General features: G+C 31.9%; 1 protein-coding gene across 1 annotated transcript in view; it reads right to left on the bottom strand.

The window, feature by feature from the left end:
• Positions 1 to 27,154, bottom strand: part of Wrn (WRN RecQ like helicase) — a 141,853-nt gene that overhangs the window by 92,198 nt on the left and 22,501 nt on the right. The window contains exons 2-12 of the mRNA XM_077792648.1: positions 23,709 to 23,815; positions 23,030 to 23,142; positions 17,949 to 18,094; positions 17,330 to 17,478; positions 16,483 to 16,632; positions 15,220 to 15,289; positions 9,861 to 9,975; positions 6,171 to 6,594; positions 3,543 to 3,623; positions 2,510 to 2,648; positions 1,630 to 1,705 (exon numbers count right to left, since the gene is read on the bottom strand). Coding sequence (XP_077648774.1) covers positions 1,630 to 1,705; positions 2,510 to 2,648; positions 3,543 to 3,623; positions 6,171 to 6,594; positions 9,861 to 9,975; positions 15,220 to 15,289; positions 16,483 to 16,632; positions 17,330 to 17,478; positions 17,949 to 18,094; positions 23,030 to 23,142; positions 23,709 to 23,804 — 1,559 coding nt within the window. The 5' untranslated portion in view covers positions 23,805 to 23,815. The remainder of the gene's footprint in view (positions 1 to 1,629; positions 1,706 to 2,509; positions 2,649 to 3,542; positions 3,624 to 6,170; positions 6,595 to 9,860; positions 9,976 to 15,219; positions 15,290 to 16,482; positions 16,633 to 17,329; positions 17,479 to 17,948; positions 18,095 to 23,029; positions 23,143 to 23,708; positions 23,816 to 27,154) is intronic.

Here is a 27,154-nt window from a genome sequence, read left to right as displayed (position 1 = left end):
TTGAAATGGAACCACCATTTGACCCAGCTATCCTTCTCCTCAGTCAATACCCAAAGGACTTATAAACAGCATACATACTACAGGAACACAGCCACATCAATGTTTATAGCAGCACAATTCACAATAGCTAACCTATAGAACCAACCTAGATGCCCTTCAGTAGATGAATGGATAAAGAAAATGTGATATATGTACACAATGGAATATTATTCAGCAATAAAAGAGAATAAAATCATGGCATTTACAGGTAAATGGATGGAGATGGAGAATACAATGCTAAGTAAAGTTAGCTAATCCCAAAAAACAATGCCAAATGTTTTCTCTGATTTAAGGCTGTTGATTCATAATGGAGGTGGGGGGCACGGCATGGGAGGATTAGATGATAAGACACAGGGGAAAGGGGGAGGGAGGTGGAGAGAAGGGGAATGGCAATGGGAAACACAGTGGAATGAGATGGACATCATTACCCCAAGTACATGTATGAAGACACGAATGGTTTGACTGTACTTTGTGTAAAATCAGAGAAATGAAAAATTGTGCTCTATATGTGTAATAGAAATTGTAATGCATTCTGGAGACATATATAACAAATTAAAATTTTAAAAAATGAAAAAAAAATAACAGAACTTTGTGGTGATAATGTTCTATATCTTGATGAAGACTTAGGTTATATAGATGTGTGTGTGTGTACACTTGAGATTTGCAAACATATATTTAAGGTTTGTACTCTTCCTTATATGCAAATTTTATACCAAAAACTGTAGTAATGAATGGATAGAGATATGTATAAATGGATGTGATAAAACAAGTAAAATAAAGTGTTAATAATAGAATGTAGGTGGTGAATATGCCCAAGTCCACAGCAGTAGTAATAGTAGTAATCCTTTCAACTTATTGTATCTTAGAAATTTTTCTTAATAAAATATCAAAGTAAAATCAATTGGAAAGGTGATCCTCTGCTATGCTGATAATGACCTATTCTTATCTAAGTGCTGGTTACACAGGGTGCTCAGTTCATCAAAATTCATTGATCTGTATCATATGTATATTTTTCTGTATGTAGGATATATTTAAATAAAAATATCTTAAAACAGAAAACAATGCTTCAATATATTCTTCTGCAAGTTTGAAAAGCTGGAAAACAGTCTACATTCTTAACAGTTTTATTCAAATTTACTTCTTATTCTTCTCATTTTTATTCATCCTTTTTATGTATAAATGTGCCTGTTAGATGTGAATACATTTGAGTATATTAAAACAGATAAAATTACCACTATTCTTTAAACTATTGCCTTATGAACTTCTTAGCATACAATGGAAAATATGATGCACAAAAAAAAAGCACATAGATACTTAATGGAAAAAAATCAGCATTAAATAAAAATTCATTTTTTAATATATTTAAGCTAGTTTCTAAACAGAAGCATTCAATTAAAATGAAAATCATTTTTCCTTACTGATAAAAATAATTTTCAGAAATAATTTTATAGTCACACATAAGAAATACAGTGTGGCATGCATGATTGCAGAGAAGTTGTATGCTACTGTTAAAAAATGGGTTATTTACGTTTTTGTTCTTTGTGAAGAAAACACTAAGTATTTTATTTAATTAACTGAAATTATACTCACGGTTTAAAATTGTTATGGCCAAAGTAGGTCTTGAGGCAAACAATATGCTTTTCATTGGGTTCTGGCAATAAAAGATCTTAAAATAAAACAAAATAGGCATTTCTGTTCAAATAGAAATACACTAAATAAGAGGAGGAAGGAGTTTATTTCATTGGCTTTTTTTAAAGAATAAATATAGTGGTAGGTTTCAGAGGTTACTGTTTTATTTCCAACTTAATTTGGTTCTCAGAGTATAAGTAATGACTTCATGTAAATACCTTGATTTTACTAAAGTATTAAAATTTTTTTGTGGTTCAGACTTCACCAGCACTGCAAAAAACTAATGTTTTGGAAATCCGCTAAGTTTTTAAGATCTAACATCTAGAATCCACCATAATAAGCAATATAACAATCCATAATTTATAATTTATAGAGAGAAAACCAAACATATCTGGACAAATTATAAGAAAACAAAGAGGAAAACATCTATCAACATATTCATATGTACTTTCCACCTATAAAATGGCTTTAAAATTTTCATTTGTCAATGATGAAGTCTGAGTTTAGTAAGAGTGCTACTTTATGAGAATAACCCAAACTTTCCATAATATGCTTATTTGCACTTACACAGAAAGTTCAGATAAAATATATAATTCAGTATGAAAAAAGTAAATATATAATTCACCACATCCACTGAATGACACAACACTTCTATTACACATTTTTATAAATAGTAAGACTCTGCTTTATGGAGACAAGAGCACTAAGGAATTTCATAGCAAGTTTAAAGGAACTAATAATTATATGTCACAAAGTCCCTGACCTCCAGAACACATGTACTCTAAATTAAAGACAGTGGTGCGGATCAAGAGACTTAAATAAAACACACTTCAGTGCTTACCCTCATCTTCTTCTAACTCTTCAATAGCTTCATTTTTATCATCATCTTCTTCTTCAGTAGAAAGTCTCAGATTTCTTTCCATTTCTAAGCATTTAGAATGAATTGGTTCTACCATGCCACTATTTAGATTTTCTAAAGACTGAAAGTTTAAAAGAAAATTTAAAAGCAAAACCACTGACAGTATCAAATCTTTTTCATCAAGCACAAAGAAGTATTATTAACAGAGCCTACGATTTTGTTCAAAGCTGGCAGATGTGCAAGCAATACCACAAAAGAACATGTGTGCTCCTCTATAAATATGTGCTTAAGAATGGTTTCCAAGGCACAAGGCCAAAGATGGAATACATCCAGCATAAACAAGGTTCATTAATAGCATACAATAAACTGCCCCTGGGGAAATCTATGATAAATTTTGAATTTGGATAATTTTAAACATTTTTTTTCTTTCTTGTATTTAAATGTTTGCAATTCCAAATTGATAAATATAGATTCCAATGCTATTTTTGTAATAAGTTTCTCTATATCATATGTCAGTCATTCTTACTGAATAAGGATAAGATTTAAACCATAAGCAAACAATGAAAATGTTTTTGCAATTAGTGAAACAAAAAACAAGATGGAAATAATTTTAGGAAAGAATATTATGTATGTGAAAAAAATTATTTGGCTTTATTCTGGTTCCACAATATTAGGATTATCTATTTCAAAATTATTTCACCTATGAAACTTTTTATAAAGAAGTGATTTCATGAAACCATTAAAACTTCCATTTATTATTATTTTTTATAATTTTAACTAAAGGACTTTATTTATAGACCATATAAACATACACAGAAGTATGAATTGAAAAACACTAAATCTGTTCTTGGCTTGTATGGTTTTTTAGCCCTGTGAAGAGTTTCTTGTACTTAGAATGTTACATAATTGGTAGCAACTTCATTACTGTGGAAACTGGTTTAGAATCAGATAATAGTTTACTTAATTAAGTGTCCTTTAGAAAGAATAGGTAACTTTTCCAAAATTTTAAACATACCTTAAGCATCTCCATTTCTAAATCTTCATCACTTTCAATTAAGTAAGATGAATCTTTTTCATTATCAGTGGGAGACAAATGCTTTAAAAGAAAGTATTTCAAACATTAATTTCCAGTATAACCGATCTATATCCTCTTTCCTACAAAATAAAGTTTCCATATGCTAGATAACTGCAGATATCTTCCTCTTCTCTATTCAACAAATGTATTAAAAAGGGGAGAAGGTGGGCTGGGGTTGTGGCTCAGTGGTAGAACACTCGCCTAGCACATGCAAGGCCCTGCCTTGGGTTCAATTCTCAGCACCACATAAAAAAGTGTAAACAAAATAAAGGTATTGTATCCAACTACAACTAAAAAAATAAATATCTAAAAAAAAGGGAGAGGAAGAAGGATAAATGAATAAAAGGAAAAAAAAGAAATACAGCAAGATAGACAAGTTAGATAAACATACATAAAATAAAATTCCTGCTCTAAATAAGAGTACAAAGTTCAACTGTGGTTAAACAACATCAAACTGTGTCTCCCAAACATTTTAAGTACAAGAAACTTCACAGGGCTAAAAAACCATAAAAGCCAAGAACTGTAATTATTCTTTTATTAAATCTACTGACTTTTTAAAAAAGATACAAAATCTGGGGCTGGGGTTGTAGCTCAGCGATAGAGCGTTCACCTAGCACATGTGAGACCCTGGGTTGGATCCTCTGCACCACATAAAAATAAATAAAATAAAGGTATTGTGTCCAACTACAACTAAAAAGTAAAATATTTTTTAAAAAAGGATATGAAAGCTAATACACTATGACTGTGGTATCTCTAAATAAATCAGTAATTTTCCAAGAAAATCTATATATGTTTGAAAAGGTGTTATTTACTTGGTCTGCTGCTGAAGTTTGGATATGAGGAATCTTTATAATAATTTGGCAATCCCAGTACATCAAGTGATCAAAAACTCACAAAAGAAATTTTAAAAAGCTGGGCGCACTTGTGCACACCTGTAATCCCAGCGGCTCAGGAGGCTGCGGCAGGAGGATTGTGATTTCAAAGCCAGCCTCAGCAAAAACAAGGCATTAAGCAACTCCGTGAGAACTTGTCTCTAAATAAAATACAAAATAGGGCTGGAGATGTGACTCAGTGGTTGAGTGGCCCTGAGTTCAATCCCCAGGAAGAAAAGAAAAAAAGAAAGAAGGAGGAAGGAAGGAAGGAAGGAAGGAAGGAAGGAAGGAAGGAAGGAAGGAAGGAAGGAAGGAACGAAGGAAGGAACGAAGGAAGAGAATCTGCCTCCAAAATGCATATTTAAGATAGAAGTGGGATAAGTATAGCCTTAATTGACCTGCCAATTTTAAGCTTTAAAAAAAAAAAAAAAGGTCTTTAAAGGAAGTATTTTACTAGGAGATAAAAATTCTTTTACTTTTTAAAATGTGGTGCTGGGGACTGAACCCACTGCCTCACATGCACTAGGCAAGTGCTCTACCACTGAGCTAAAATCCTAGCCCTCTTTTACTTTTTAAATAAGGTCTTGAATAAATAATTGAAAAACTTGAATGAATAAGGAAAAATGCTAATAATTATACAATAAAAATTATAACTGGTTTAAAAATAGTCAAGAAATATTATCATAATTCTATATATGAAAAATATCACTTTAAAATATATATCTAAAAATAAATGTCTAGAAAATTAAAGAGTAATACAGATGCTAGCAAAAAATGGTATTTCCCAAAGGAGGAAATTGCTTTCTGAACAAATGATTGAAATGAGAATAGCTGAAAAGCAATTTTAAAATAAAATATATCTACATAATAGAAATGATTATTAATATAGTGATCAAAGCAGAGAATTTCTCCAATTTCATTTCCATTAGAAAAATGAGGCCATAATCCTATTAGCAAGCTTTCAAAATCTAAAATCTTATTACAAAAAATGTATAAAATTCCAGAGAATATGGACTTCTTAACTAATGAAAAACAAATGAGAAATTAAGGGGGGGGAAAAACATTTTACTTATGTATTTTTATTTGGTGCTGAGGATCGAACCCAGGGTCTCACAAGTGTGAGGCAAGCAATCAACTGCTGAGCCACAACCCCAGCCCCAAGTACCTGACTTTTAAAGATGATAGTAAGACATGTCAAGCAAAAACATGAGGTATTTACTAAAAACTTTACCTAGCAGGTAAAAAAACTCTGTATGAAATAAAAACTACCTAAAAGTCAAGTTTAGGAGAGTAAACACTAGCAGATATGTAAAGAATACACAAAAAACAGATACTTATTATATAAAAAAGAAAAAAAGCATAAGAAATTATAAAATAGAAAATTACAACAAATGTCTATTGATACTATAAATTTTTTCCACTATACAGTGCTATTTATTATACTAAGTCCAGGGCAACAGCTGTGGCTCACAAACCAAATACAGCCCACTGTTTATATGTAAAGTTTTATTAAAAAACAGAAGGCATGTTTGTTTACAATTGTCTGTGGCTATGGTCCCACTACACAATTGTCTCTATGGAAGAAGTGAGTAGCTGTATGTTCCATAAAGTGTAAAATATTTACTATGTGTCCATATAAAGAAAAAAGACAATTCCTACTAATGAATAAACAAAGTATTTCCTCCTTATTTAGTACCTCAGCAGAAAGGTAAGAAACACCATTAAGAGGAGATTCTTCCTGAGCCTGTTGTTCCAAAATTTCGAGTTCTTGATCTGTAATATCTAATGACATCAAACAAGTTCTTTCCGTATTTTCTTTCAATTTATTGTCTTCTATTCCATCTTTAAATCCATCTTCTTGCTTTACTTCATTTCCAAGTACATCTTTTCCATCATTTTTAACTAAATTATCAAGTGTTATATCCCATGGCTCATCTTTAGTTAAAATTTTATGTTCTCTAATTTGTTTCTGTTGATGTCTACCAACAGTTGAATCTTCCAATGATAATAAATCAAAGCTACTGCTGGGCTTCAGTTCTGTCTCGGTGTTAGAAGAACCAAATATCATCTTCTTCAGTGAACATAGATTTTCTGAAATATTCTTCAAAATTATAGAAACCCTAAAAAATTTTTAAAGAAAGATTAATTCAATTCAATTGCATTAACTATACTAGCAAGCTTTAAAGCTTTTAAACTGACCTTCTGCTAGAAGACCCACTGGATAAAGTTGCTTTTCATCCCTAGTCCCTCGTGCCCATGTAAGGATAGGTGGTAGGCACTCTCTAGCACAGCAAGGTACTTTTGCATCTAACAACTGACTTGTATGCAAAGAGTAAACAGTGTTTGATAATCAACTTATTTATGCCGGCTTTACTTATTTTGGGGGGGGGGGGAGCACGGTAACTAATTCAATTAACTATAAAGTAAGTCAATGAAACATGACCACATAAAAGAAAAACTATTTCATTAAATTCTAGGTTGAACACATGGAAAGACCTAGCAAATTTCTTTTAAAAAGAAAAAAGTTATTTGATAAACTATAGTCAAAAATTAAAATCTGAAGGAAAATTCCTAGGACTGTGCACTCAGATGGCTTCAAGCATCTTAATTTTTCTCTCCAATTAAAAGAAACTGAAATGAGAAAATGTAGATAATATATTTTGAGTATAGTCTGAACAAGAAAGACCCTGAAGAACTACAAACAGCAGGCCTATAATTAAAAACAAACAACAAGAACAAACAAAAAACCCTTGGTACATACCAAAAAATTGGGAACAAATATATTAATATGTTAAGTTAAAAGCAAACTTTTATGATCTCATTTTATAGCTAACTTTTTCAACTCACTGATCAATTAATTACTAGTTCCAAATGCAAATCATAATAGTGCTTATGCTACAATTTTAAAATGATACTTTTTGCATCTTCAAAATTATCAAAACTGGACACATATCCTTTGAAATATAGAAGAAAAATTTCCCACCAGGAATTATTTCTATACTGAAAATTGTATCATTAATAGCACTTCAAAGTGGGCCTAAGCTTCTAAGCAAACTCTACATTAACACAAACAAAATCAACAGCAAAATTAAATCCAAAAACTAAAAACATTTTTTAATATTTATTTTTTAGTTGTAGTTGGACACAATACCTTTATTTTATTTATTTTTATGTAGGGCTGAGGATCGAACCCAAGGCCTCGCACATGCTAGGTGAGTGCTCTACTACTGAGGCACAACCCCAGCCCCAAAACATTGATTTTAAAATTATAAAATTCTCTAAATCTTATAAAGAATATTTAGCATTATATACAACTATTAAAAATATTTAGGTCTGCAGTTGTGGCTCAGTGGTAACGCGCTTGCCTAGCATGTATGAGGCACTGGGTTCGATTCTCAGCACCACATATAAATAAATAAAATAAAGGTCCATCAACAACTAATATGTGTGTGTGTGTGTGTGTGTGTGTGTGTGTAGAGAGAGAGAGAGAGAGAGAAGAATATTTAGCATTATACACAGCTATTCAAATTGAAGAACTGTCTATAATAATTTAGTAGGAACAGTTATGTGATACAGCTTAATTATTAAATGTACAGGATGCTGTAATATAAATATAGCAAAAGTGGCACAGATCAACCAACCAATAGATTGGCTTATTTATCCTGCACTAATCTCAAAAAATATTTCATACAAGGTAATTTAATATTTACTCTAACAAATACCAAAGGCCATTCTGCCTTCTTTAATAGGACATAATATACACCCCTTCTTTCTTGGAATTGTTATCATGCATTAGTTGCCTGTGGACAGCCTTGGCATCCAGCAGAATATCAAATATATAACAACAATAAAACAAATAATGTATTGAATTTAAATCAATAACTCTGCAATACTATATTTAGTGAACTTCCAGGTTCTACTGAAACATATGTTCCCTTATGCAATAAACTTCAAACTTCTTTAAGAGTTTTATTTCAAATTTATTAAAATTTGGCTACTCCTTCATAGACTGCTAGCTATCAGTTCTAGCTGCTGTCATGTACATATCATTCTTTATTCATATCACTGTCATTTTAACTAGAAATCAAGTATTTTCCTTAATATGTCAGACTCAATCTATAAACAAAAAGCAAATGTACTCTGAATGCAGCCTATTCACTCCAATGGAAATGCAGAAAGTGAGTCCAACTGCATGCTTATGGCAGGTATTTTGGCTACTAAAAGGCCTTTTTTGCTCCCTCCTAGTTCTGAAGTATAATCTGAATAAGTTATGTTTTACTGAAGATGTATAACAAAGAACATGAAATAAGAGATTTGATTAGTTATTGTTTTGACACTAAAATTTTATGAGACCAAATATTTCTCATTGTTAAGTTTTAAGAAAATCTATTTAGCTTTGGTGTTATGAAGAAAAGCATTAAACATATGCAATTTATCTTAAGTAGATATTTTAACTGCCAGTACAAAAATCTGAAAGGTATATAAAAATCAGATAAAAGATGATTTTTCTAATTTTATAGAAAAATGTAAAAATGACAAAGAAATGGATTTACTAGTACCTTTTACTCAGTTAAAAGTTATATTTTTTCAAAATTCTCAGTTACCTAAAATCCACCAAAACAACTTCTTCATAAAGGAAAAAATGACTTAGAAATTTGAATTTCTATGCTACATTCTTTAATCTCTTAATCAAAATCTATCACAAATCTTATCCAAAAAAGAATACATTAACACTGCACTTTCCCAGAGTCAAATATTTTCTATTTCAGCTAACCGCTTCACATTTCTAACAAATATCTTTCCCACAAAATACATTATTACATTGTTCACTATTCAAGAACATTCCTGCTTTTAAAGACTTAAGAAAAAAGTCATTCAGCAATTAAGACCAAAGCAAGGTTTGGTTCCAAAAAGATTTAGCTACATAGCACCTGGAGTCTAAGGTCTATTAATCTGTGTAGAATATTCAATCCAAGTATCTCAAGTTATTTAGTGGTTTCACCATAAAACAATTTTTAAACTTTGTATACCCTCTATTTTAATAGTCTGCCAACTACATAAGAGTCTTAAATAATAACCAGATGATAACCTATTTTATTTAAAGATTTCAAGTGATCAAACTATAATTACATGAAAGATGCTCATAACAGAAAAAGACAACTTTGCATCAAGTATTTTCCTTAATATGTGCTTATTTTATTTTGCTTTAACAAAAATACAAAAGTAATTTCAAAAACATAATTTGTTCATAAAATAGCCTGTAAAGAAGACAGAAAATCCTTAGACATTTGGATGTACGAATCTATATATAAATCCACCTTTATGAACAGTCAATTCTTCATATATAGGAATGAGAATAAATGTAATTGATAAAAACAAATTTAACCTCTGTGAATTTTCCAATTTTCTGCAACTGTCAGGAAAATGCTTAGCCAAATACATCATCTCCTCAGAGATTGAAGTCAACTGTTTCTTTACTTCACCAGGTGAGATTTTCTCCTCTAAGGAAAAATAAAAATCAATATTCATTTTCAAACTGCAAAACAGAAATATTTATTCAGCTACTTCATTAAGTAGTATTAGGGCTCAGATTTGTATATTCTTTCCTTAAACTAAATTCCAACAAAAAAGACTATTCATCTCCAAATCATATCACTTTGCTTCACTCATCTGCACTATTTCTAAATTAGAAATCAATACAGTAACATGAGGGCTGATACAGTTTGGTAAATATAATCTCTTCTAACAGTCATTCTTCATTGCCCTCATTACCAGTCAAAACCAAAATCAAATGCAAGACTTTCTAATCAGTAATCATTTTCCAAATTATCAATTTCATTATATCTCATTTTCCATCAACAGCACAAAATCTGTTCTCCTTTCCCCAAACCTTTCCTTTCTTAGCATTTTTTCATCACAACTTCCCTTGTCCTTTAAAAAGTCTAGCTCTAAAGCATCTGACATTGGGCCATAAAACCTGTTATTCCTGATTGCTACAATTCTCTTGTCATCTCAAAATCACATGCCTTTATGTGTTGATTTTCACACCTTGTTCATTAACTGTCTTTCCCTCTACAATTATTCCTGTGATCATTCCTTGTGATTTCAGCATTCACAGACATGGTCCATCCAAAAATGTGGCCTCTTCCACTCCTTGACATCTCCATTTCCAATAATTTTTCTTCAGCTGACTTCAGCCACCTATTCCCTTAAATATATCTTTGACCTTGTAATTGCCAATAAAATCATCACTTCAATAGTCCAAGTACACATCAATAAAAATATTAAAAAGAAGAAAAAATTCAATTATAAGTATTCCCCATGAGCACAAGCATGACTTTCTTTCCATACAATTATTTGACACTTTCAGAACCAAATCTATTGAACCTACCTCCTTTTCCATTATTCTCCTAGTCCCACTCCATTGTCTTTCTTTTCTTACTCCCATTTTAGTAATCATTCATTTGATGCATAGACTCTCAACATCTTTGCTCTCCTGCTCAATGGTACTTATTTGGCAAAACCCCTATTCTAATGAAATCCAGCTTTTTTACCTACACCCAAGCAGAAGAATATAGATGAAAATAAAACACAAAGAGAATCACTCAGTTCACTTTAAATTCCTGGCACAGATCTATAGTTCCCACTGGAAAGATGACCATTTGACAACTTTTCCTTTCTCTTTGAGCCTCTAACACCCGCTTATCCTTCCTTTTACTCAAGAAATAGCTTCACCTCTAATTTCACTAAGAAAATAGAAACAATAAGAGGACTGACTACTTTATCCTCCTACTCTCCAAACCACATATTGATCTGTATTCATATCTTTATTTTCATTTACAACAAATACCATTAAAAGAATTGTCCATACTCACTGTCTCAAATTTCTCAATTTTCATTTAAACTAACTCCAACTAATCTTTCACCCCTATCAGTAAAGTAAAGCTGCCTCTGGAAATGTTACTAATGGCCTCTACTTTACTAAACCTAATTGTTAACCCTGAATCCTCATCTCGCTCAAACTCAGAAATTTAAAACAGCTGAAAACTTCCTCCTACTTAAAGCAGTTTCACCTGGCCCCTGAACACCACAATCTGATACTTCCTGCTTCATTAATTCCCCTTCTCAGTCCTCTTTGCTGCTCTCTTATCTTCCTCACCTAAGTGTTGGACTGCCCTTTGATGTCAATACCTCTTCTCTTCTTTATTTCATTAATTCCCTTTTTAAAAAAATCGTAGATATAGATGAACAAAATTCATTTATTTTATTTGTTTATTTTTATGTGGTGCTAAGGATCAAACCCAGTGCCTCACACATGCTAGGCAAGTGCTCTGCCACTGAGCCACAGCCTCAGCCCTCATTCATTCCCTATTTTCTCATCCAGTTTCATAAGTTACATCTCCAACCTCAATCTTTTCCCTGAACTCCAAAATTGCATTTCCAACTAAAATATCATATAAGTATCAAAGCGATTTAAAATTTATCAAGTCCAACATTGAAATCTAAATGTTTTTCACCAAAATTTGTTCTTCTCATAATCTTCCACTATAACTGACCTTTCCATTTATCAACTGATTCAACCAAAATATCTTGATTGTTCTTTCAGTCTTGACTCTTAGAATTCATCTACAAATACTTCACTAAATATTCAAAAATCTACAGAATCCACCACTTCTCACCACCTCTCTTTGCTACTAGCCTAATCCAAACAATTATCATCTGTTATCTGGACTATTAAAATGGTCTCTGAGCCAACCTAGATGCCCTTCAGTCAATGAATGGATTTAAAATATATATATATATGGCATTTATACACAATGGAATTTAACTTAGCAATAAAAGATAATAAAATCATGGCATTTGCAGGTAAATGGATGGAGTTGGAGAAGATAATGCTAAGTGAAGTTAGCCAATCAAAAAAAAAAAAACAAATGCCGAATGTTTTCTCTGATTTAAGGAGGCTGACTCATAGTGGGGTAGGGAGAGGAAGCATGGGAGGAATAGATAAATTCTAGATAGGGCAGAGGCGTGGAAGGAAAAGGGAGGGGGCAAAAGATTGGCAAGGATGGTGGAATGTGATAGACATCACCATCCAAAGTACATGTATGAAGACACAATTGGTGTCAACATACTTTATATACAATCAGAGAAATGAAAAATTGTGCTGTATACACGTAATAAGAATTGTAATGCATTCTGCTGACATTTTTTTTTAAATCAACTAAAAAACCAAACAAATAAATAAAATGGTCTCCTAACTCCCTTCCCTCTTACAGCAGCCAGGAAAACCCTTTTAAGATAAAATTTTAATCATACCATTCTTCTGCACCATACCCTCTAAGGGTTCCCCATCACCTAGCACCACACTTGTTTTCATTAATACAACATGAAGTCAGCTTCACAGCATACAATGTCCTAAATGATCTGGCTCAAGCTTCTTTTCCCACCATTCTTACCCCTATTCATTTCTCTTCAGATACACTCACTGGTCCTTAAACAAAGCAAGCATTCAACCTGAGAGGCTTTACACTTGTTCCTCTAATTATGCAAGGCTCATCCTTCAGATAACCACCTGCCTTCCTCACTCATTTCAGTCAAATGAAATGAAAGAGCTTGGGCTGTTTTGCTCAAAGAATTTTCTCCAGCACTTACAAAACACATAATAAGCACTCAACAAATGTGTGTTATATGAATCAATGAATATTCCCTTTTCAAACTAAGCTTCTAAAAAAGATTGTTTACACACATCTAAGATCCCATTCCTTAGATTTAATTACTCCTCTATTGATATTAATATGATTTCACCCACATCATTCTACTACTCAACACTTGCTATGGTTATGATACCTTCCTGTTACCAAAGCCTCTAGACCCCTTTCTGCTTTAATGTCCCAAATGACCACTCTCTCTCTTTTGTCACCCAGAACACTAAAACTACTACAGTAAAAGTTTACAAACATTTCCACATTACCAAAGCTAATGATTAATTCTAGGTCCCAGTCCCTCAAACTCTCTGCAGAATTTAACAGTTGATAACATCCTCCTGTTGAGATCATGTTCTTCACTTGGATTTCTCCATACTTGGGATAACTCCTGTGGTGTTCTCTCCTCCATGCAACCATTAAAGACTAAGAGTTCTTTAGAGTTTAGTCCCAATTTTTTACCTCTAACTCATGTTGTCCTCTGATACAGCCTACATATCTAAATGCCTACAAGCCTCCTCCCCTTTACTGTCTTAGAGGTTTCTCTCCTTTAACATCCTAAATCATACTGTATGAATCCTCATCCCCAAATTCATTCCTGTTGTTTATGAAAACAACATAAGAATGGTCTTTGACCATTCATCTACAAATACTGCACTAAATATTCAAAAATCTACAGAATCTACCACTTCTCACCACCTCTCTTTGCTACTAGCCTAATCCAAACAATTATCATCTGTTATCTGGACTATTAAAATGGTCTCTGAGCCAACCCAGATGCCCTTCAGTGGATGAATGGATAAAAAAAAAAATTGTGGCCTCTCATCCATATCTCAAATTCTGTTGATAATACCAATGTACTAAATGTAGTTTGACGATATCCACATCACTCAATACAAAGAACTGGTAAGTTAACATTACTTCTCATTTGGGTTTACTATTATAGTCTCCCAAAGGGAATTCACACTTTGACTTTTACCCTCCTACACTTTGTACTCTATAGTTCAAATTTTGTTTTGATCCATTTTATTTTGAAATATAATGTTTTTCACTCCTGTGTTTAAAATCTTCAATTGCTCTTGGGAGGAAACATGAACTTCTTAACACAGCCTGTCTTCTTTCCCTTTCCTGCTTCTCCTATATTACCCCATTAGACTCAATATATTTCAATTGCTCACAACCAGCATGATATCTCTGATCTCTAACACTCTGCACCTGGCCTTTCCTGGGTCTACAACACTTTTCCCTTTCTCTTCAGGTAGCTAATGCCTGTTCATATTTAAGGTCTTGCCTAAAACATCACTCTCTAGGAAATATTATTGAATACCTCAAAATATGTTCATCATGTTTACACTCAAAAAGTTCTGGATTTCAAAGCCTTCCATATTTCAGATTAGAGAAGCTCAAGCTGTAATAAAAACTCTCTCTACAGCTGCATATTGTATTATTATCCACATTCCAAACATAGGGAAAGAGATATACCCCAGGTCACACGACTGGGATTCCACCACTGGTCTACATAACACAAGAGCATGCTCATCCACTCCACATAACTCTTTATGCAGTCACTGATCTATCACAACATCTAACAAGGGCACTAAAGTTGAGTGAAGAAACACAGCAGAAAGAATATGACAATTTAAACTAGAAAAATATAAAGCACCTTAAACATTTTAAAGCATTATACATATAAAGCATTTTAAATAGTTATAGCAAGGATGCATAATCTCTAGCCTGGAGGAAAGTTTTTTGCTTTGGTGATATTATCAAACCTACAAGTCCCAATTCCAACAAATTTCCAACAAAATTCCAATGCTACAAAACAAAAGTGATAAATGCTGCTCCATCACAAGTAACGTACCTAAAACTCTAATCTTTGATCTTGATAAATCTCACCTTCACATCAACACTGCTCAGACATTTGAGAAGTTCTAATATTGAAAAATACTTTTACAAATATCTGAATATTGGGGGGTTTTTTGGAAATAAATCTCACTAAAAAAAAAGAAAATTCACCTTTTATCTTTTTAGATCATAACATACCTTTATTTGGAGCAAACATGTGCATAGCACTATCCAAAATTTCTAATTTTCGATAAATAATGAGACCAGCCTACAGGAAAACAGAAAAATAGGTGCAGGTTAAAGATAACCAAAATAAAGGTATACATCTCAGCTTTAGATAAATCCAAAAGTATGATCTCCAAAGCACTCAGAATACTGAATTTAACCCTACTATGGTACACAAATATCTTTATTTAATCACCATTCCATTTGTAAGAATGGAGAAAGTAACCTGCTTCAGCCTTAAAATATAAGTTTTCGTTTATTAACACTCAATATATGAGCAGGTATCATATGACTTATAAATACAATTTAACAAAATACATTATAGTGAGAGAATCTGCTTTGATTACAGATATCTACTTCCTTCCATTTCAATAAATCAGCTGAGAATGTTAGTGTATGAGCAGTTCAGTTCTCCTTCTAAGAATGGTTAACAGGAATAGTCAAGTAAAATGATTTTTCACAAATGAAGTTGCTACAAAACTTGATAGTTTGAAAAGTTTTTTAATTTTTTTTAAAGGAAAAGTATCACCCTATTACCCTGATAAGAAAAATCAAATTATTTTTCTGGTTACAAATTAAGCTTACATTCCTAAAAATAGATGCAAAATGGGAAATAATAAATTCATCAACAAATGAAAGTATGAATTAGGGAAAAAGAAATTAACTGTGGAACAAAATATATTCCTCATATTAAATACATATATACAAGTAATGCTATCTGTAAAGATAAGCTGAGATTTGACTATATATAAACTTGTACTAATAAAAATATATCTAACAGAAGCAGCAAGTTAAATTTGGAGGCAATTTTTCTAAATTTTTGCCACAGTTTAAATATAAGAAATAAGGCCAGTTTCAATATAGAAAATGTCTTGCAACTATTCTTATTCTGAATTGCTATAAGCAATTATTGAATACATCACCATTTGTGCGTTCCAAGCCTGAGCTCATTAGTCTTTCATGATTTCAGCAAGTTTCACATTTTTTCTATATACAAAATACACATTATTTTGGCTTCATGACAATGAAAATAACTAGTACTGAGCAATGTATTGACTGATACTTGCTAATTAATACCAAGACTTAAGTTTCAATTCATGAAAGCATTTCTTGCTGCCAAACTGATATTAATAATCTTAATAGAGTTTATGCCTCTTCTACAATAAAGTTATTCTAAAGTAATTTATGCTAAGGTTTAAAAAATACGTAACAACCTAAAAATCTTTAAGTACGTACATAAGCATCAGTGGCTGCATATAGTTTCTGGTCCTCAGTGAGAGGAAAATTACTCCAATTGCTACAGCGGATTGATTTGTCTTTCAGAAGCTGTTTACCTAAGAGGTGTTTAACCAGACCATTGAGGCTCCAGGTCTCTATACATTTCAGCTAGAAGTAATAAGAAAGCAACATAGGAAAAATTACTTTCTTCTATTATCAGATATTCCTGAATACCTGAATACCACCACATGACCAGGCCACAAATAAACAACCCTCAGTAAATTTTCTGTCACTAAAAATCTCATTTGTAGTCTACAGTATAAGAATTTAACTCTGGAATTTTGCCAATGTAGGTATTAAAATTCTTGGACTTTACAAGTATTGTTGGGGGGGGGGGGAGAAGCCCAATAGTTTAGTATGCTTTCCACAGCCCAGCCAAATATGAGAATTTAATGACTTCATTAATAAAATATGTGAAATACAGGAAGTGGAATTAATGGTCAAACTTCCACTCAGAGAATTATATCACAATAGCTACTTTATATTCTCTCTTAAAAAAAAAAAGTTATTGGTACAAATACTTTTTAAAAAAACTTAAAATAAATATTTAAATTTGCAATAGAAAATAAAGTCAAACAATACCAAGAATTGGGGATAAGAAAGACAGGAAACTTAAAGAAACTAAATACTGCCAAAATGATGGATTAAAATTGAAGGTTTCATTATGGTACATTCACTCAGAACTTTTGTACCCATACAAAAACAGTACATAGCTTAAATTATTTTTTTAAAAACAAAATAACATCCACAGAGAAAAACCACAGTATCGTCTTGTTTATGAAAATAATACACTTGTTATTTCTACCTTTTCATTGGCAACATCTGTCAACTCCACAAAACTCTTCAATTTGATGTCAAAGTCACGTAGAAGTTTCCACTGATCTCCTTCAATTCCTACACCTGCCTTTTTAATTGCTTTATTTTCAAGCAACATTTTTAATCCCTGGGGAAAAACTATAACATTTTGTTATTTCCGTAAGTTCTGTTAAGTATAATGGATTTATTCTCTATTTCTTACACATGCCATTTGTATTTTTAAATTGCTTATGTTAAGTTTAAATTCGGAAACACATTCACCTCAAGTATTTCTTTTCTTGCCTAAATCAAAAACTCCTGATTAATAAATGGTAAGAAAAAATGAGTGTGAGTACTCTGCTAGAACCAACAGTGTATTACTGGTCATCCAGATCCTCTAAAGTTCATTTCTCTCTTCTTTAAAACAGAAAAAATATCAATGCTTCACAGGGTGCTATGAAAATTAAACAGGAATATGAGTGAATCAGATGGAAACTAAATAGTTAAATAAATGTAAGATGATGAAAGAAGTACCAGGTAATGAAAGAGTTTAATTTTACAGGGATAAAGTTAACATATTACAATTATCAGCAATATAAAAATGAAACAAAGAAAAAGAGATAACCAACCTGCCATTGATGAAATGTGAAACAAGTAACATTTGCTTTCAGACACGCACAATTGAATTAGTGCAACTCTGCTTAGTTTCCCTTTACTGTATACTGGTGGCCATTCCATATCAAATCCTATCACATCTCCATCAGACAGATTCATGCTGGGGGGTGGGGGGTTTTGACCAGAAGAATAGTGTAAGTTAATTGCATTAAAATTTTAAACAATTGCAGAACTAAAGACATCATTTTAAAACTAAATGACAAACAAAATCTAAAAGACAAACCATATAATGGGAGAAGATATCTGTGATACATACAACTGATAATAACCAGAAAATATTAAAAGTTCCTCAAAATATTATTAAGAAGCCAGGCATGGTGGCACACCCTATAATCCCAGCAATTCAGAAGGCTGAAACAGGAGGATCACAAATTGGAATCCAGCCTCAGTAACTTAGTAAGACCCTAAGCAACTTATGAAAGGTTGTCTAAAAACAAAAATTAAAAGGTGCTGGTGTAGTTCAGCATTAAAACACCTATGGGAAAAAAGGAGGGATGGAGTGAATGAAAAGACAATTAAGATAAATAATCCAGCAGAAGAATTGAGGAAAACAGCAATAGGCAATTCCCAAAAGGAAATTCAAATGGCCAATAAACATAAATAACTATATGAAGATACCAATTTTCTCTACACTCTTTCACATGTATCGGATTGGCAAAAATTAAAGGTTCACAGTATCAAATGCTAAGACAAACAAATATGGGTGAGACTGCTCATTACTGATGAAAATATAAATTGGTAAAATTCTTTTGGAAAAAAACTTTGACAGTTTCTAATTGAAAATGTAAAAACACTATGACTTGGGAATTTTTTGTTACAAATATATGAGATTCTTACACATATACAAAGAGACAAACATGTTTAAGTATGTTAATTGCAACATTGTTCCTACTGGCAAAAAATTGGAAACTAAAGTTCTGTCAATCAGAGAATGCACATATTGTAGCATACTAAAACAATGAAATATCATATAAACATCATATAAAAGTCAAAATGGAACTACACAGATCTATATGAAAAGTTCTCAAAAACATAATGTTGACTGAAAAAATACAAATACATAGTACACATACAGTTTGACAACATTTTTAAATGTTTTCAAATGGACAAAATAATATATATTTGAGAATATAAAATACTAAAGTAGTATAAAAACTATTGAGGAAATGCTGACCACTGAGCTCATAATAGATGTTATCTCAAAGGGCACTAGAAACTGTACCCTGACTCAACTCTCCTAAACTGGTTCCCTTATCTGACCACACAATAACAATTTTGTATCTGTGTCCTATCTTTCTCTTGGCACTGCCTCCTTGAAACCCTGTGGCCTCCTTGGCTGTCTTAACCCTTTCTTAGCTTTACTTTAACCTATGTATATCATTATGTGAAGTAGAATGTGTGACTTGAGTATTACAGATTATTAGTAATTAAGACTGAAATGAAATAAAAGAACTTTCAGTGAATTAAAGCCAATAAAAGTGATGTACACTGTGAATTGATTAAATAACACTAAACTCAGAAACTAAATCAATTGGAAGTTGTAGGGCATATTTTTGGAGAGAAAGGCATTAGGCAGGAAAAGAGCTCCATAAGTCTTCCTAGGCTATCCTTGAGACTTTGTAAAATACTAAGACAAGCAATGCACAGACTGAAATTCTATGAGTCTAAGCAAAGAACTACTAGTAGACTATAAATTGAATAATTCCTAGGTATTAAGAGTTAAAAGATTCCAAAAGAATCACACCTTTAAATGGCTTAAAGTACCCATAAGAGATAAGGGCTTAAAAATATAACTTAAAATATAAAGTTGGTCTTTAAGTAACTTAACTATCTGACAATCCAAACTCCTTTCTTTGAAAGACAACAAAATCAAACAAGGTAAAAATCACAATGCCTAATCAAAAAAAGAAAAAAAATTAGAAGTCATGAGAACAGGAAAATGTTGTCATAACCAGGAGAACAACAACTCAATAGAAGAAAAAAAAAAAGGCCTAAAATAATGAAATTGAGACAAGTAAATTAAAACTGCTACTACAAATATGTTTCATATGTTCAAGAATATTTTAAAGGCATGAATATGAGACCCAAAATGGTAGATATATATTTTTAAATGGAATTTCTTAAAATGAAAAGTATAACAACCACAATAAAAAATTTATGAGATAAACAGATGAGATACTACAGAAGAAAAAAATAGTGAACTTAAAAGAAAGCAAAAGAAACTATTCAAACTGAAGCACAAAGAGGAAAAAAATCAAAAGAGAAAATAGAAACAGAATTAAGCACTCTAACTTGTGTATCAGGATGCAAGGAAAAAATATTTGAAGCAAATTTTCAAGTATGATAAAAGCAATAAACCCACAAATCCCCCCCCTAAAAAAAAAAAAAAAAAAAAACTCAATGAATCCAAAGCAGGATAAATACAAAACACACTATACAAAGACACATCATAAATTGGGGGAAACCTGTGATGGTATAAATCTTTTTTTTAACAGCTATATTTATTATTAATTCTCATTAGTTATACATGACAGTAGAATGTATTTTGACATGTTATACATATATAGAGTACAACTTCCCATTCTTCTGGTTGTACATGATGTAGAATTACATTGGTCATTATATTCATATGTGCACATAGGAGAGTAATGTCTGATCCATTCTATTATCTTTCCTATTCCCATTCCCCACACCCTTCCATTCATTTCCCTTGTCTAATCCAAAGTACTTCCATTCTTCCCTACCCACACCCCTTATTGTGAGTTAGCATCCACTATCAGAGAGAACATGCTAACTTTGGTTTTTTGGGATTGCCTTATTTCACTTAACATGATAGTCTCTAATTCCATCTATCTACCAGCAAATGCCATAATTTCATTTCTTTTTATGGCTGAGTAGTATTCCATTGTATGTATATATGCCACAGTTTCTTTATCTATTCATCTGTTGAAGGGCACCTAGATTGGTTCCAAAGTTTAACTATTGTGAATTGAGCTGCTATAATCATTGAGGTGGCTGCGTCACTATAGTATGCTGATTTTAAGTACTTTGGGTATATGCCAAAGAGTGGGAAAACTGGGTCAAATGGTGGTTCCATTCCAAGTTTTCTGAGGAATCTGAATACTGATTTCCAGAGCAGCTACACCAATTTGCAATCCCATCAACAATGTGTAACTGAATATTTTCCCCCACACTCTCACCAACATTTATTGTTAATTGGTATTCTTTATAATTGCCATTCTGACTGGAGTAAGATGGAATCTCAGTATAATTTTAATTTGTATTTCTCTAACTGCTAGAGATGTTGAACACTTTTTCATACACTTGTTGACAGAACATATTTCTTCTGTGAAGTGCTTGTTCAGGTCCTTTGCTCATTTATTAATTGGGTTACCTGAGTTTTTTGGTGTTAAAGTTTTTTGAGTTTTTTTTCTTTAGTTGCCAATGGATTTTAACTTTGTTTACTCGGATGTGGCGCTGAGAATCGAACCCAGGGCCTCATATATGCTAGGCAAGTGCTCTACCACTGAGACACAACCTCAGCTGCATTGAGTTCTTTTATATATACTGGAGATGAATGCTCTGTCTGAGGCACAGGTGGCAAAGATTTTCTCCCATTCTATAGGCTTTCTTCACATTCTTGATTGTTTCCTTTACTGTGAAGAAGCCTTTTAGTTTGATAGATGGTGTAAATCTTAAAAGTGACCACAGGACAGGGGATAAAAAAACAAAAAACAAAAATTCTGCCTTGTCTCTTATAAAGCAAATACAATTCATCAACACCCTAATTCTTCAAATCATATGTTTTGATTTTAGATATGATATACTATAGCAATGTCAAAGGTAGCTAGTGAAGTTAATATATAAAGAATTTACCCTCTCTGTGAGTCTAATTTAATTCAATACAATAAAACCCAAAGGACTGGAGTGGAAGTGAGGACAACTGAATACTATTTCTAGATTACATCTATCACCAGAACATTAATAAATAGCTTAATTTATTTCTTTTTTTTTAACCCAACATGTAACAGGTTTTTTTGTTTTGTTTTGTTTTTTTAAAAAAAGAGATAGGTGTAACAACTTCAAAGAAGATGAAGAAAGAAGGAAGGGAAAAGGAAGATAGAAAAGGAGACTGAGCAAATTATGTGCATGTGCGAATATGGCAGGATGAATCCATTATAATGTAAAATTATGATGCACAATTAAAAAAAAGAAAAAGAAAGCAGATCTGATTTACTTCCTTACTACTTCTGCTTACAAAATGTTTCAAGAGGTTTAGACTGAAAGATTACAGTTCCAATTTGCTTTGGTTTAAATATCACCTCCAAAACTCATATGGAAATTTAAACCTCAGTGCAACAATGTTAGGAGAGGTGGCTAATAAGAGTACTCTGCCCTCCTGAATGGATTAATAATGTTATCACATGAATGGACAGGTTATCAAGAGAGCAGATTTGATTTAAGTTTAGCTCCTTATGCTCTTTTCCTTTCTCTGTTCACTTGTTCTTCTACCATCTTATGACAGTACAGAGGACTCCACAAAATGCCAGTGCCATGATTTTTTACTTCTCAGCCTTCAAAACTGTGAGAAATAATTTTATAATTTACCCAGTGTGTAATAATTTTGTTAGAGCAACTATTAACAGTCCCAGCAGTCATTTCTAATGTTCTTTTTAAGGATCACTTGGTGATACTGTCACTAAGCAAATAAGAGAACCAATCATAGCCATTATTCAATATTACTATGTTGATATTTTAAATAAGGTTTTATATTATATTACTCAACATTTAGAGGTTGAATAATTTTTGCCTTTTTTCTAAATTGCTTATGAATGAACAGATATTACAAATTTAATTTTCATAATGATTTTATTTTTATTTAAAAAGTAGACTAGAACTTACTAATACTCTATATTGTAGAATTAATTTCCTCTGGAACACATCTCAACTATAAAACTCACTATACTCACAAATATTAACTAAATAGTTATTATCTTCTAAGGATGCAAAAATCAATGAAATTCAAATCTCTTACCAAATATCTTCTGATAGGAAAGAGCAATCACTAGCTTCATAGCTATATATAATAGATCCTGTGAATTCTAAGAAGGGAAGGTCATCTTCAAAAACACTCTTCAGAATACATGCCTTGAGAAAAATAAAATTCAACACAGATACAAGTAAAGTTCATATTAAATAATAAATGTTCACCAAAATAATAAAGTCCACTGAGTGGTAGAACACTCGCCTAGCATGAGTGAGACACTGGGTTCGATCCTCAGCACCACATATATATAAATAAATAAAGGTATTTTGTCAATCTACAACTAAAAAAATATTTTTTAAAAATGCTGATAACTGGTTGTCAGAACTTAATTCTAGAAGGTCTTAAACTGGCTTCCCCCAAAAATTCACCAGTGTTAGTGTTTCTAAATTATCTGAATTCAAATAAACTACTAAGGCCAACCATGTAAACTGACATAAAGGGGGAATATACAGTAAAAGTTCTCATTTTGTAAAACCCAAGAAGTTCTCATTTGTAAACCCAAAATTTATTACTATTCACCTATTCTAGAACTAGATGCTAGTTCATTCACACATCAGAAACACTAACCTAAATAATTACCTGAAGTTTACAAGTAAGGGTTGACTCATTCTACAGCCAAATTTAAATTAAATTCCCCATCTGAAAAAATAATCAATAAATAATATACCTTTCTTTCTTCTACAGCACATTTTTTATTCTGCATTGTCATCCATTTAGGAAATTTCCGCTGCTGTGGGTTTGTTTCCAGCTCTTTTTCATTCATTTTTAAAATCCCTAGTTGCAAAAAGAAAAAAAAAAAAAACATGACTTAGTGAATAAATGCAAATCCTTGAAAGAAAACTCAAGAGAGAGTCCTGTCAATGAGACAAAACTGAACATACATAATTAAATTATCACATCTAGGCCCAAGTATAATATATAAATATAATAGTTTCTATTAAATATACATTAAGTATCTCTTTCTTTTAAAGCAAGTGGGTCATTTTGAGTTCTAAAGTTCTGGCAATTTCAAAATTCTATTGTTCTACAACTTTAATCCTTTCAAATAACCTTTACATCATTAACAAAGAGAATTCTTGGGTGTATGAAATATTAAAAATTTTTCAGCCAGATGCTGTGGCACAATGCCTAAAATCCAAGAGACTAAGGAGGCTGAGACAGAAGAATCTCAAATTCGAGACCAGCCTTGGCAACTTACTGAAACCCTGTCTCAAAATAAAAAATAAAATGCATTGGGATGTAAACAGTAGTAGAGTGTCCCTGACTTCAATCCCCAGTACAACAATAACAAAAAAAATTATCTTTAATTTTCCGTACAATTATTATCTACAATCAAAGTAAACTAAGCAAGACCATTAGATTTATTCACAAGTATACGTGAAAATCTTCCTTTTAAAACACAGAACAGCTCTTCTATATTAAGGATTTTTTTTTTTTATTATGTCCTTTCCTACAAAGTGTACGTTACCCTAAAACTAAGAGCTTCTTAGAGAATTTTTTTTTAATGTGTTACTAGTTTTGAGGGCTCTCTACAATGTAAACAAAACTTAAGTATGGTTAAAGTAAACAGTGAATGAGCAGGGCACTACACCTTGTAATCCCAGGGGATCAGGAGCCTGCAAATTCAAAGCCAACCTCAGCAATTTAACAAAGACTTAAGGGAGACCCAGTATCAAAATAAAAATTTTAAAAAGAGCTGGGAATGTAGCTCAGTGTTTAAGCAAGCACCATGGGTTCAATCCCTGATACCAAAAATAAAAAAGAAAGCTGTGAATGAGAAAAAAGAGAACCATAACATGTTCTTTTTGCTAATGGATCCATACCCTGATGTGACTTACAATAAATTGAAGAAGGCTTATGTTCTCAGCAACAAATCGCAACTTTACTTCACATTAACTCAACTTTCTAATAAAGGGTAGTAGTTTTAAACATACTCCTAAAAATTCTCATGATGAAACATGATATTAAACAATCAACAACTACTTAGAATTTAGGGATAGCCTGTTATATTTGAGACTATTTAGTAACACAATCCCTAGCCCTAATTGCCCCTTTCCCAAAGCATGAACTAAAAACTGAGAATACTGACAATGTATGAAACAAAACAACTTAAAACAATTACTTTACCAAACTTAAATTTTCCACACAAAACAAAATCCATCACTCTTATGCATTGGGATGGAAAGAATTAACTATAGGCTTGTAACTCAGGCTTGCAAAGGAAGAGGAGGAAGAATGAAAAGAGCTCAACCAGGGGTCCTAGTAAACATGATAATTACCTCAAGTCAAATGGTACTTTTAACCTGTTAAGAGTATTTATTAGAAGAAAACTAAGGAGTCCCCATTTAGAAAATGTGATTAGCAAGGGAGAGCTCAACCATCTAAACTGCTTATTGTAAATAAGGCTGGAATTACAGATTCTAAATATATAACTGGAAAACGAAGGGTAATGAAAAAAGCTGTGTAATTATGAGAATATAAACTCAGAATTCAAAACTGCCTTTGGGCAATGATTTTACACGTAATACTCAAAACTTCTCTGTTAATTCAAAACCATGACATCTCCTAATACAGAAGAAAGGGACATTTTTCAAATCTTGTTTCTCACTATTTGAGACTCCTTCAAAAAAACAACATTCTTAGGAAAGTTTGGGATTGGTAACATCTATGATTCACTGAATCAGAACAGACAACTCTTGATGTTACCATATTCACAATAAGCAGTAGCATAAAATGTGCAAAATATATATGCTTTGTACACCGTAAAGCATTTTACAAATGTTAGTGGTTGATAAGATCCTACTTTCACAAATTCAAAACCCTTGAAGAAGTCAAGTTTATCCCAAATTGTATATATATGATCTCTTCTTAATCTTCATATATATGTTTATAAGGCTGGAAAACTAGTTTCTGCTATACTCAAGAGTAGATCACTGGGGCTGGGGATGTGGCTCAAGTGGTAGCACACTCGCCTGGCATGCATGTGGCCGGTTTGATCCTCAGCACCACATACAAACAAAGATGTTGTGTCCACCGAAAATTAAAAAATAAATATTAAAAAATTCCCTCTCTCTCTCTTAAAAAAAAAGAGTAGATCACTGGCAAAATGACAAGTAAACTAGGTTTCAGAAAATAATGCAAACACTATAAGAACAACCAATAATCTTGATATTTTGAGTAACTCGTTTACACTCTCAAAACAAAAATAAATCTTAAAAACTCTTACCTGTGACTAAGTATAACACTAACATCATTTTAATTTGAATTGTCTAATTTATATCTAATATAAACCAGCCTCTTTTACACACAAAATTTGATCTAGATATTTCCAGGTAAAGAATTTGAAAAGCAAATTTGTTTACAAATCCAACATTTTTGTCAAGCTTACTTAGATCTTGGGGCATAAAAAACACAGAAAATTAAAGTTGTAGAATAATTTGCAATAGGAAATCTTTTAATATACATGAGGATTTAAATTCTTCATCAAACAAAGGTGATTGTTGAAAGAGATCAAAACCTCACAATAAAAATAATTTTGTATTCATATTTAGTTGCTAATGTTGTTACATATGAGCAACTTTGACCCATCATTTTCCAAAATCATGTCTTTTAACATTTCTTAATATTTCATGTTTTGTCATTAAAATACTTTATATACACCTTTGAAATAAATTATATTTTGATTTGTTTTGGACTTTACTGGACTGTCCTGAAATCTTTTTGCCTATCCATTTACTACTATCTACAACTTTTCAACCTTTATCACTATTTTTAAGGCTTTCAAATATTTTTGCTATTGTTTATTTTTATTTTTCCATTTTTAATAGCCCTATTTAAACAGATTTGTCTTTCAACAGGGAAATTCATCTTGTTCATAGGCAGCATAACTTTTCCCTTTTCACTGTACTTGGACTAAACTAGTATTCATCTTATTTTCTTCAGATTCCTTTTTTCTACTTTTTCTGACTTAGCAAATTCATCCCTTTCCCATTATAAATGTTCAACTATATTAGGTTTTACGCTACACTTCACTTCTGAACAAGAAGCTATTTTCTTCAAAATCTACATAGCAACCATCACCAAAAAAGCACAAGTGGTAACAAATGGCAAAAG

This window comes from Urocitellus parryii, chromosome 14 (assembly GCF_045843805.1).
Source record: "Urocitellus parryii isolate mUroPar1 chromosome 14, mUroPar1.hap1, whole genome shotgun sequence".
Classification (NCBI taxonomy): Eukaryota; Metazoa; Chordata; class Mammalia; order Rodentia; family Sciuridae; genus Urocitellus; species Urocitellus parryii.
The sequence above is the reverse complement of the archived record's forward strand: the minus strand, read 5'-3'. Positions and strand labels throughout refer to the sequence as shown.